The sequence below is a fragment of the Colias croceus genome, chromosome 6 (assembly GCF_905220415.1).
Source record: "Colias croceus chromosome 6, ilColCroc2.1".
In the NCBI taxonomy this organism is placed as follows: Eukaryota; Metazoa; Arthropoda; class Insecta; order Lepidoptera; family Pieridae; genus Colias; species Colias croceus.
The window spans coordinates 5,924,001-5,937,038 of NC_059542.1; the positions used below are offsets into that span (position 1 = coordinate 5,924,001).

General features: G+C 34.3%; 1 protein-coding gene across 2 annotated transcripts; it reads left to right on the forward strand.

Annotated features, from left to right (window-relative positions):
* The first annotated feature begins 2,219 nt into the window (after window positions 1–2,219).
* LOC123692378 lies at window positions 2,220–12,449 on the forward strand. Of its 2 annotated transcripts, XM_045637116.1 has the most exons (9): window positions 2,220–2,598; window positions 4,944–4,994; window positions 5,673–5,915; window positions 6,001–6,117; window positions 6,347–6,388; window positions 6,826–6,974; window positions 7,061–7,161; window positions 7,279–9,498; window positions 9,757–12,449. In XM_045637116.1, the coding sequence occupies exons 2-9, from the start codon at window positions 4,986–4,988 to the stop codon at window positions 10,062–10,064; spliced, it is 3,189 nt and encodes a 1,062-aa protein (XP_045493072.1). In that variant the 5' UTR covers window positions 2,220–2,598; window positions 4,944–4,985; the 3' UTR covers window positions 10,065–12,449. The 2 variants fall into 2 exon arrangements, with proteins under 2 accessions (XP_045493072.1, XP_045493073.1); XM_045637117.1 differs by lacking the exon at window positions 6,347–6,388.
* Window positions 12,450–13,038: the final 589 nt, after the last annotated feature.

Sequence of the window (13,038 nt, forward strand, 5' to 3'; positions counted from 1 at the left end):
TGAAAACATTATAGAAGATTAAAAAAGAGTGACATGTCTGATAGCTAATTAGTTATTCAAACGAAAAACGTTCCATTCACTTAATCAAATAAAACACACTTTACAAAAAGCGTGAAATTAATCGTTCACTTTAAAATGGGAATGCAAATTTTGGGATGAAAGGCCTGAAGAAAATTCATGTCAACGACCTCGCCGCCGAATACTGGCATGGCAGACGCATTTCCCGCACACAGACGCGGCGGTGCGATTTATTCGCGCGGCCGGAGCAGAGCGAGACACCGAGCGACGCCGGGCGGCGGGGGCTAGTGGGACGAGGCGCTGCGGCCGTTCACCCCGGAAGATTCAGTGTTTTGATACTGCTCAAGCCTCCACCGATGTTGGAAAACTGCATTTTCTTTGACGCGCTTCGCTTTTCACGCTCTAATTGACCGAAAATGTTGATATTAATTTTATCATGAAATGCTAATATTTTATCTAGTTGCTAGGCAAACGATTTTAAACCTTAGAAAGTTGTTTTTTTTTTTTTTTCAAAATTAAAATTATTATTATAAATATATTATCGTAGGGTAATAAATTATATCAATTACAATTTAACAAGTAAAATTACCAACCTCACTATTCTCAATATTATTTATTCAATTATGCTTATTGCTTATATTTCCCATCTATATTCCAATAAGTTATTAGTTAACTGTACATCAATTTGAATGAAAGCTTTATTCCATAAGCGATCATTTTTATTAATTCTTGCAAAACAGTCGTCTGAAGTCTCAATAGAAAGTGTTACAGGGCGACGGGGTGTAAGACATATTTGAAAAAGGTCCAGACATTAGGGCAGGTCAGGATCGACAAAATAGGGTTAGCAATATAGAAGTTAGAACCCAATGTATTATGAAATTAGAACCATGGAATGTTACAAAGTGTTAGAAGTAATAAAAGGACTTATACTACTTTTAATCTGCTTAATGAGACTCTCTTTGCAGAATTCTACATCGTTATAAGAACCAATTAAAAATAACTCCAAAAGAGTAATTCATGGGTATAAAATATAATAATAATAATATATATATAACCCTATAATATTTCAATTTTTTTAGTTATTATTACTGAAGAATTATATTATGTAGTACAGACTACTGAACTATACAGATAACGTTATATACAAGTTAATTTCTATATGAACTCGTAATACAAGAATGAAAATCAGTAAATATTAGCTATGTTACATGACATTAAACAAAATTTATATGTATATATATTTATTACTGAAATGTCTTGCGTAATCAAAATGGAAATTGCGATCAATTTGACTCTTGTAAATAGTGAAATCAATATTGAATAATAGTAGGTGGCAGGGAGACGTGGTAATCGTTAGGGAGAATGCATTGCTCTTACTACCACATGTTCCTATTCCATAAATTTAAATCAGATTGATGGATAGAGTTATAGAGACGTTCGAGTATTTACTATCTATCCTTCACAAATATGCATAGAAGAACAAGGATGAAAGATTTTGAAAATACGGGATTGCAGGCGAGATGCACGGGTAAGGGTGTATGTAGGCTGTGTCGTCGACCCGCGATAGTGAAAGCGTGTTCCGGGGAGGTTTGCGCGGCTCTCCCTGCCATGGCTTTCGCTACCGTTCGCACGCTACCCACACACCCCTTGCTGCAATTTTAAAATTTATTTCCTTGTGCATCAGTCAAGCTTTTAATAACGCCGTATAGACCAGTGACGATCGTGTCGATGTATAAAGGTTAATTACGTAAGTTTATACAATAATGTATATAGAATAATGTATAATGTATAAATGTGTATAATAAAAATAAGATCCTTTTTCGTATGTTGTGTTCTAAAAATAATTACCTACATCTTACCGTGACATAAGATTATATCATAACAAATAGCTCGGCGAGTCGCTCGCACGCGGCGCGATGGTCGTTCATAGATTCGCAGATCGGGAGCACGGTCAGGGCGCTCGGCGGCAGCCACACTACGGAAGTAATGAACTTGAATGCAGCGCTCGGTCGCACTGCGCCGCACCGTCCCGCTCTTCTCTAATTGGAGAACACTAGGCGCGAACGTGACGTACTCACTGCACTCGCCGTCAAATTCGTCCGCATTCTCCATCACGAGCCGCTTTCATCGTCGATGCGTTTATCGGAACGAGACGCGAATATGTGTGTCGATTGCATTCTCGTTGTAAAAGTGCATCTAGGTCGGTCGGCATAGCGTGGCGTCGGGTTAGTGCGACACGCTCCGCGGCTAGACGTGGGGCAGGTCGGCCAGTGTTGCATAATGCGCGCCCCGAGCCGCCAGCCAGCTCGCAGGCCGCGGGACCCCGCCAGCGCCTAGCTGTGGGCCTCCGCGCGACTCGCTCCCGGCTCCGCCAGCCGACATGAGATCGGTGCGCTGGCTGCGGCCTATTGTACCCTTGTTGACGCTCCGTATCCTGCTGGAGTACATCAAATCGCTTGACATCGCAATATAACACAAATCAAACCTGACCAGTATATACCAAAGACACTCGATACCTTAATCCCGGAAATAACGTTAAACGAAATAGTTCATAAGGAAGCCTGAAAAATGAGCCCTATTGTAAGTATTACGATTTATCACAGTGAACAGTGAATTATTAATTATACTTATATTAGTCAATACGTTATTCTATTTATTGAAGTTAGGAGTTGTGTGAAAAATAATTTAGCTTAAAACGAGCAGTTAATCCAAATGAACGTACAGAATTATTAACTAAAATTACCCACATGAAATAATTTTTAAGTAACAAAATATTCAAAATTATTTTAAAATAATCTTTTAAATGAAATTATAAATTTATGTGTAAATATTGTGTATAAAGATTAATTGTGATGCAGAATATGCACTCCCTATTTTATAAACCTATTATAATTATAACATATTATATTATAAACCATTTTGTTCTAAAATATTCAAAACTCCTGTAAACGATGCGATGGGTAAAATATATTAATAATACATCTATTTATGCCAATACTTGCATCTATTTGTAGTAGAAACAGCTACGTATTACATTATTATTAGACCACAAGGTTAGTTTTCCGTCGCTCATAACATATCTGGCTATATTTCGTATTTTCCAATATTGACACAATGTTTAATTGAGGAAGTATTTAAAACAAACAGTGTATCATCAGTGTTTAAATTTGTTGCTCTCTTATGCAAATATAACTAATTTTTAAAGCGACGTGTAAGCTCTAGTCATCTAGAAAATCCTCACTCAATTTAAACAAATATAACAGTAAAATTAGACTGTAAATTTATTATTATTAATCTATTTATCTATACCCTACTCATCCACACATTTAAACCTTAAAAATCGTCTCCCCATTTTTTTTTTTCAAATTCCCACACAAATATTCAAAATGTTGTTAAAAAACTGCATAAAATGATAGGTATGTTTTCTAATAAATGAGCAATGATGCGCTGTGCATCGCGATTGCGCTGGCGCAAAGGCCAAGTTCAAGTACTACGTAGTCGCCGCGCCAAGGTTCCTTCCTGGTGCGCGCGCGCTACGCGCTCATGCGCTTGCTAATTGATTGCAAATTCGATTATCGTTATTAGCGTTTAAACGGACATTTATTCTTTAACAGCTTTAATGTCTATATACTTAATACTGTGTTATTAGAGAAGCATTAATTAAAAATTAATGTGTGGTTTATACTTATAATAGCTCACATGAAATGCTATATTATGTTATATAACATGTAGATATTCCCTGAACTCATTGCAAAACATTAGTAAAAATGTTAATTTGTATACTTCAATAGATTAAAAAAGCAGATGTTTAAAATAAAGGGAGACAGCAAACCTAAATTGTATTTTTGTTTACATAACATGTTTTAATCATAAAATCAGAATCTAGAGTTTATAATGTTCATAATTGATTGCCTATGAAGTAAAAATACCTAAGTCTCAATTAAATTTTTAATTATGTCCTATAAAGAGTCATTTTCAACGGCTCATTAAATTTTGTTACATCCTAAAGAAAATAGATTTATTAAAAGGGTATCTTCTTGATCATATAATAAAAAAAAAACTATAAGATATACCTATTATAGAGCCGGTTCAAGTGCACAGATAAGGTTCAAGTCTCGTGCATAATGTGACATTGCGCGGACGCGTTGCACAATATCTTAATAATCACGTGCTAAACCAGACGACATAATTATTATATAAGTGTGTAAATTAATTACCTCATTACGTGACTATTTAAACAGTCTTAGCTTTAACATCAAAAATGCACTCAACAGCAGCCTTGATTCAGGCTTTTGTCAGATTTTTGATTCAGAGTTTTTGTCGCAAAAATTGTATGATAAATACACAAAAAATACACACGAAATGTGAATAATTTGTGTCACACTATTGTTCTGATAGCGTGTAAGATGAAGAACGGTAATACAAATCACCATATTTAAAACACCACCAAACCCTAGCGGTTTCTCTTTTACTTAGAATCATTTTTTCTCTCCCCTTTAAAAGCTAAAGGAAATTTTTTTGGCAAATAAATATAAAATATGTTTGAGACTGGGGCCATAACAATTCTTCATTTCATTTCATAGAAATTGGTAGAGTGACAAGTCATGAAAGCATAACACACAGTCAGTGAGACTATTGCAATTACTCTTTTTATTACATGATGATGTAATTGTGCAAAATATTCCGTATCAATGCACTAAGATTCGTACTAAGACCTTATTTATTAATTTTATATGAACTATACATGCTTTCCTGTCGTGTATAAATTTTTGTAATAAACATTGCACATTATTTTAATATTTTCTATTTTTCTTAAAAAAACACTATAAAAAGACAAATTTGAAAATATTACATTTTATGTGTTTTAATTGTGGCTTAATAATTGTTAAACGTCGCTCATTATATTTGTTTTTGGTTTGTTTCAGATACTTCTACGTTAAATAAAAAAGGACATCAAAATCATCAAAATGAGACTGGTAAGAACTTACATTTATTACAAACGAATTAGGTATTTAATGTAACATAGGTAACTTTCGCGTAAAGCATATTATGTAGGTATTCATATTATTTTACGAGGAACTCTTGAATTTACTATTTTATAGCATGCACTTTTAAATTAAAGTGTAAATTTCGGTGAATTGGAAAATAATTTTTTTGGGGAATTTAAAATAGGTAAAGGGGAAGTGTCTGTGCGCAATGAAAATTGCGCACTTATTCCAAAAGTAGGTCAGTAGTGGCGCCGCCCCTTTATCGAACAACGACGTCGTCCTCTGTTCTTATTTAGCGAAAATATACTCTCGACTTAAGTGACAAGATTTAAAACGTGTTAACCTTATTCACAGCTATGGCTATAAGGATAAAGTGCATTCATTTGCATATTTTTGGAGTACAAATTGACGATGATAGAATGCCTGACACGCTTATATCCTTTAATAAGTTGGTTAATCTTACTTTCAAGGATGACAAAAAAAACCATTCAATCGATACACTTTATATGTGATTAGTGTGCAATGCACTATCTATTCTTATCTGTCTAGACTAACTTTAGAATAAACAATACGGAAATTATGATATACCACAATCATAACATATCACAATACTTATAATAATTTTCAATTAGGAAGGATTATTTATAACGTATCATTTATTTATAGTCAACCAGTGAAGAAATTCCCAGTACGACGGTGGGACGTACAGCCAGTCCTAACGTTAGCGCCGTAGCCAGTAATGACGCCTACGATGTGACCAGAATGAAGGAAGAAGAGTTCGAAAGGCTCACCGTGTACATTGTACCAGATGTTCCTTGCGAACGCGGAGTACTAAACAGAGCCGAGAGAACTCTGCCTCGCAGTTTGGCTTTAAGACCCTCTGCAGTATTATCTACGCCGAATACACCGGTACGAATAGTAACCATCATACATTTTATTTTACAGAATAGGAATCTCAAAATCTTTGTCACGAACAATTTCTATTATATTCTAGACTGAAGGTGTTTGGAGCACCGGTGTTATACCTCGAGGAACAAGATTCGGGCCATTTGAAGGTACACGAACACCCAATAAACCAAATGACAAAGTATCGTGGAGATATTACTGGAGGGTGAGTAAATAAATCTCTAAAACTTTCCCAAATCTATCACAATTCACCTTAACAAGCTTACATTAACCTCTATTACATTTCCAATGCCTTTATATCTATTACCGCAATTAAACCTTTGTACATAACTAACAAAATATACCTACTTAACAAAAAATAAAAATTTTACCTTTTAGTCATAATTAAATAAGCACTATTCTCTCTCTAACCTATTCCTCTCTATTTGGGCCAGGTACAAGAAACTGTCAGACATCATACTTATGGAAATATTAAGGTGAGAATGGGTTTTCTTCTATATATTCTACCTTTTGGTGGTGGTTCTAGTGAGCCTCAAACATTTATTTTTCTATAAGTATATCTTGTATATGTGCCGAGTGTGCTTAAAGTGCTTTGAATAACGTTCAAACAAAAAGCCTTTTATCTTTCGCGTCCAACATCATTATGACATTGCATCTCGTCCTTGACTCCACTCCATAATATGTATGTTGCTATCAGCTGCACGCGTAATGTAAATATTAAACACGTGCCACGTGTAGGATACAACATATATTATAATTTAATAGACAAAACTTTAAATTTAAAAAAACGATGAAAGATATTTTAAAATGGTTAATTAAATTAACAATTTGGGCCTTAATTTTGGACTAGCATAAGCAATAAGCCTTAATATGTTATTAGTAAATGTATTCTTAATATATATTGTTATTTCAGATATTTAAGGACAGTGACTATTATTACCTGGATGGATCAGACACAAGTGTAGCCAATTGGATGAGATACGTGGCGTCAGCCTACTCGCTATCCGTAATGAATCTCGTTGCCTGCCAACACCAGGAGCACATATATTTTTACACTATAAGGTATAACTTTTTTTCATCAATCACTTTTCACTTTGTTTTTTCTTATTAATGTAACAGGATAGTAATTAAATTTATATTATTTTCAGGGATATCATGCCAAATGAAGAACTTATGGTATGGTACTGTAAGGATTTTGCAACCAGGTTGGGATACGATATTGACCCAGAAAGAGCAACATACTCAATATGTAAGTGTATATCTATTGCTACAAATTATGTTATGAATGATAATATTGTAATGATAACTATAATAACATAATGCGTGTTATAGTTCCCAATAACTTATTTACATATTTTTTTTATAGGTAAAGAAGAAACAATCAAAAAAGCTTATGGACTACCTCCTGCACCGGTACACCCTGAAATAGCTTTCAATCACATGAAATATGTTCTTGGTCTAACAAATACAAAAGAACTGTTAGAAGCCGAAGTCCCAAATCGGCGAAGAAAACGCGAAGCGAGTGATAAACCACTTGAAGCTACAGCTATGCTACAAAGAGATGACCCTAGATGTATGAATAAAAATGAAAGGCTTGTTGCTAGAATGGATCTATCTACAAACGGAATAATTCCGAAAATAGAAAACCCACACTTTATGAATGAGCAACGGCCGATATCGCCAAGCTCGTTGATGCAACCACCATCTCCTAAAATACATCACAGAGATCAAACTTTAATAATACATCAACACAAAGAAAGTACATCTCATGTAGTCATACACCAGATGGAAAGTCCTAGAATTCATAACAACAGATCACCAGTATTAAACCATAATCAACGTGATTTACGTGGACCTTCACCAATGGCTTTAAACCACTCAGAAAAATTTGGAAGCAAGTCACCAAGTCTTCCACACTGCGTTCCCTCTCATTATGAACACCAACTAACACCTAATGATGGTTCTGTTAGGTCTGATGAAGGTTATCATAGTAATGGTTACCATGACGAGTTTACTCCACCAGAAGATTCAAGTGATTCTGATGTTGAAAATTATGTTTTAGATTGCTCAAATAAAACAAACGAGCCCAAAGAGACTGTTATCGTTCAAAAAGTTGACCAAGATATGCATCGAAATGAATATCGAAAGGTCAAAATAAAAATGCCAAGAGCATATCAATATCAAAATCATAAAGATATGGATTGCGAAAGTGAAAAGGAGTTAATTATTTCTGAGGAACTAGCTAACACTTCACCACAAAACTTGTCACCACCCCGACGTGACCCAGCGACTTCAACAGTTATTGTGTTAGAATCTTCACAAAATACTGTAGTTCCTTTAAGTAAACCATACTATGAAGATGGTGCATTATCACCTTCCCCACAACCCGCATTTATGAGATACTCACCACCAGATACAAGAATTTTGGAAACCATTCTTACCGGAAACAGAATTGATACTAACAATAACGATCCAAACAGAAGACAACCAAATGCAACACCACCTCCATCATCTCCGACTGAAATGGCATATTCGTACAAGAAAAGCCAAAGGTATGGAAATGCTTGTAGTCCTGACTCTAGCTCCAATTTGACACCTTTACCATCTTTACTGCCCCTACCTCAACAACTTCCCACACCTAACTCGGTGTCATTGTATTCATCTTCTCCGCCGCACTCTATACCCCATACAACGGAAATACGAGAAATTCGAGAGATAAGGGAAATAAGAGAAACGCGTTATGAAAGTCATTATCCAAATTATTCTTATAGTTTATACTCGCCACCAAATTCCACCATCATCACGCAACTTGGATCTCCACCCACTACATATTCACCAACGGTTACATCATCACATCAATACGAGAGGAATCAAAACGGGCAAAATAACCACCATTATCCATCTTCAACTAGTGTTATAACACTAAAAAATTGTTCCCAGTTAAGTTTAATCCAAAATTCCAACGTGAATGGACAACTTGTACCACAACATGGCAGCTTGAGCCCTGACGGTTCATGCAATTTGATGATGGCACCAATGAGCCCTAATTCTCAATCCTCGCGAGGGTATAGAAGCCTACCTTACCCTTTAAAGAAAAAAGATGGAAAAATGCATTACGAATGTAATGTATGTTGTAAAACATTTGGCCAGTTATCAAACCTAAAAGTGCATTTGAGGACACACTCAGGGGAGAGGCCTTTTAAATGTAATGTCTGCAATAAGTCATTTACTCAACTTGCTCATTTGCAAAAACATCACTTAGTGCATACTGGTGAAAAACCGCATCAATGTGATATTTGTAAGAAAAGGTTTTCATCAACATCAAATTTAAAAACTCATTTGCGGCTGCATTCTGGACAAAAACCATACGCATGTGATTTATGTATGCAGAAGTTTACACAATTTGTGCATTTAAAACTTCACAAAAGGCTTCACACAAACGACAGGCCATATGTTTGCCAAGGCTGCGACAAGAAATATATCAGCGCTTCGGGATTAAGAACACATTGGAAGACGACTAGTTGCAAACCAAATAATATTGAAGAAGTGCTAGCTATAACGAATGCTGCTAATACTGAATGCATGGGTATGTTTCTTTTCATTATTAAAAAGTCGAAGTATTTTTGTTTGAGCTAACTTAATTTAGTTTTTTTTTTTTATTTAAAATTGAAGTAATGAAGTAACATGTATATTTCACAATATATAAAATTTAAATATATTTCACAATAAACACAGACGCAAATCTAAATACGCCGCGATGCACTTTCTCTCCGTAGGTGAACCACAACTTTCACTTGCGCTCTTGCTGAACGCGACCGATTTCATTTTCGCGTGCACTTTGCAGGTAACGTCGACAAAGACTGCCACGAGAGAGAGGGGCATGAAAGTTATGAAGTGCACTCAGCCACGCAAGGAGGGGTGATGACCGGTGGGGCTCGCAGCATGTCGCACGGGGAGGCGATGATGGCAGGCCAAGCTCACACGACGACGCCTCACCTCACCGGCCACGGTCAGATGTCGCCGGGGCCCGGCGGCCAGTACCGCGGCTTGATGCCTCCGCAACCAGACCACGAGCAGCATTACTCCGCGTCCGCTGAAACCCGACCCACTGTGATAGAATCCAGCCAACCACTAATCATAGAATGTACTTGAGCGCTACCCTATCTTTCAAACCCCAAAGTAGTCGTTGACACGCGCATCCAAATGCGTGTTTTCCCGCCGCATAATGTGATTCCTGTCTTGTGATCAAGTGAGAGTATTCTTAAAATTATAAGAGACATTCGTGTGAGTCGACTCGTCTCATTCAGTGGCTATGAGATTAAGGACATTAATGTGTAAATTTGTATTATAGTTTTAGTATAAGCGCAATGCGATTTAATTAAGTACTAAGTACTTACATAGAATTCATCCATTTTAAGACTATCTAGTTCTAATAGAAGGCCGTGGAATACTTTATTAAGGTCTCAGCCTTTTTACGCTAATGCTCAATTTTTTACTTAAACGTCTATTGTAAATGAAATGTTTCGCCATCGACTTTATATAATTTAATAGAATTTTCTAAGAGCGTGTATATAGTTTGTATATAATTATCCTATGTAAAACTAGACTGTAATCTTCCTATTATTGTAGTTTTTAAAAAGAGCTATGTACTTGCAGGTAACTTAATATATTTTTGCATTGTTAACTGCAACATACTTACATGTAAAATGATTAACATTTCACCAAAGAACATGTAACAGTTATATTTTGCCATTCAATTATTTTGTCTGATTATAACAATTAGACTTTGTCATTAAAAATCACCCTCGTTCCCCATTATATCTTTCCTAATCGAAAATTTGAACACTTAATATAAAACAAGAAATTAAATTAGTATTAGTGCCAAAAGCGCGAAAATATTTTTAAATACTTTTAAGTTATCCTAATGAAATATTCGTATCGTTAGTAAATCATTGTTCCTAATGAATAATTGGAAAGTAAGTGCGTATGTGCAACAACTTAATTCTAATATTAATTAGATTAGAATGAACTGTGTACATTATCCCTATGCTAGAACAAATGGTGCTTCACATCGTAGAGTAGTAGTCGCTCACGTCAGTCGCCTTGAGAACTGACCGACTATTTACTACACGTAATTTTAATTCACCGAGTTTACTTGTTAATATTTTATATTCCAATTTCAAATTATTAAGATTCTCCTATTCGAAAAGGCTGAGATTTGTAATGTGACGATTGGCAAATGTAATTATAGGTACTGGTATACTTAATGTGTAAGTGTGTCAGTCTTAGAATCTGGGAAGGTATAAATTATACATAATGTATAACTAAGCAGTAGCTTTTTCTATATTTAATATTCTTGCAATAAAATTTTATATGCATTCACTTGTAAACTGATATTCTGTATATTTTATACCAAGCATTTACTTGCGAAACTGATAATTTTTTAACACGTTCAATTTTAATATAAATAATGATTAATTACTGCTGAAATGTTTAGGGAGATTGTATACTTTACCGTCATTTATATGTGTGTTAATGATATTATGATAATTATATTTTCATACCTTTATTCGAATATATTACAGCATATTATACGAATGAACTGCATTAACATAGTATTGCTTAGTAGTCAATGCCTTTGATTGGGTTAAAGAATATTTTTAAAATTAACCGGAAACACACATGTAATTGTTTTAGTGCCTGAAGTTTGTTTAATAATGATCTGTCTTTTGTTGTAAATTATCAATTAATAGTTTATTTCCGTATAATTTTATCAGAGTCTATTTCTCAATCTTGTTATTGTTATTGGAATTTATAAAGTTTAAGCATCAATATATGAAGCAGATTTTTGTCAATGTTTTGTTGTATGCTCCTTGATTTAGGATAGGATACATAAAATGTAATTTATTTTTTCTTGTACTTTTATCAGATTTGTGATTGTATTTTATTACAGTTTCAGACAACTTCTGCATTGTATCACTAGACTGAGCGCACAAATACAGCACCAATGAATATGAATTATTATTAGAATAATCATACATAACACAACTATCTATTTTCCTAATACCTCAAAAATATAGTACAATCACAATTTTTTTGCTTTTGTGACATTTTTAATTATTTATATTCAGATAATTTTACTCAAAACTGTTAACTTTTTATTTCATGTAAATATGTAAATTCATTTTATTACGCCACAAAATTACGTTTCATTTTTGAATACGATAGCATCCGATCGTAAATTTTGTATAAAAGTTAACTATAGCATAAGATAGAATGTTCTTACGTAATTTATATACATATTAAGTACAATATGTCACTTATGGTACATCAAAATAAGCAATATATATTATAATTATTGTATTTTATAACTTCCGCTACATAAAATATTTGCAAGTGCGGAAAAGTACCTTGAAATGAGGTATCTAATATGCCAGAAATACCTATAATCACTATAAAGGCCTGTAATTTTGTACACTTTGATCGACGGTTAATATTTTACAATACCAAATCGATTAAAAGAAAAAGTAAAATTGATATTGTAGTTTTATTACTTTACCTTCCTATAAAGTATAAACCTGTATATGATATTGTATCATGTACTTGAAGTAGGTGTCTATACTCTTACTTTAAAAAAATTCTTTAATATTGTTGATAAATAATTGAAAGTTGTCAACTTGGATTGAGGCTTACCAGAAAGCTTAGGTAGGATGGATATTATTGTATGTACAATGAATTGTAAGTTACAATTTAAAAATCATACCGACAATTTTGTACGAGGGTGAATCAAAAAGTTCTTGGAATCACTATAAAAATGTATGAAATTTTAGCAAAAAATATTTTTTTTTACTACATAATTTCCTTATTTCTTATTACATTTAGAAATCCATTTTCATAAATTTGTAGTTTCCTTTAAAAAAAATATTTTACTTAACTATGAAAAATCTCATCCACGGCATCCATTGTCGCGTCATAACAGTAAAATTTAGTTCCACGTATATTATGCTGCTTTAATTTTGGGGATAAGCGGAAAGCAAGAGATGCTAAGTACGGTGAATATGGTGGATTGTCGCGGAAATGGAACCCAGCGGATTGCTTCAACTGCAACTTCCGGACGATGATCTAT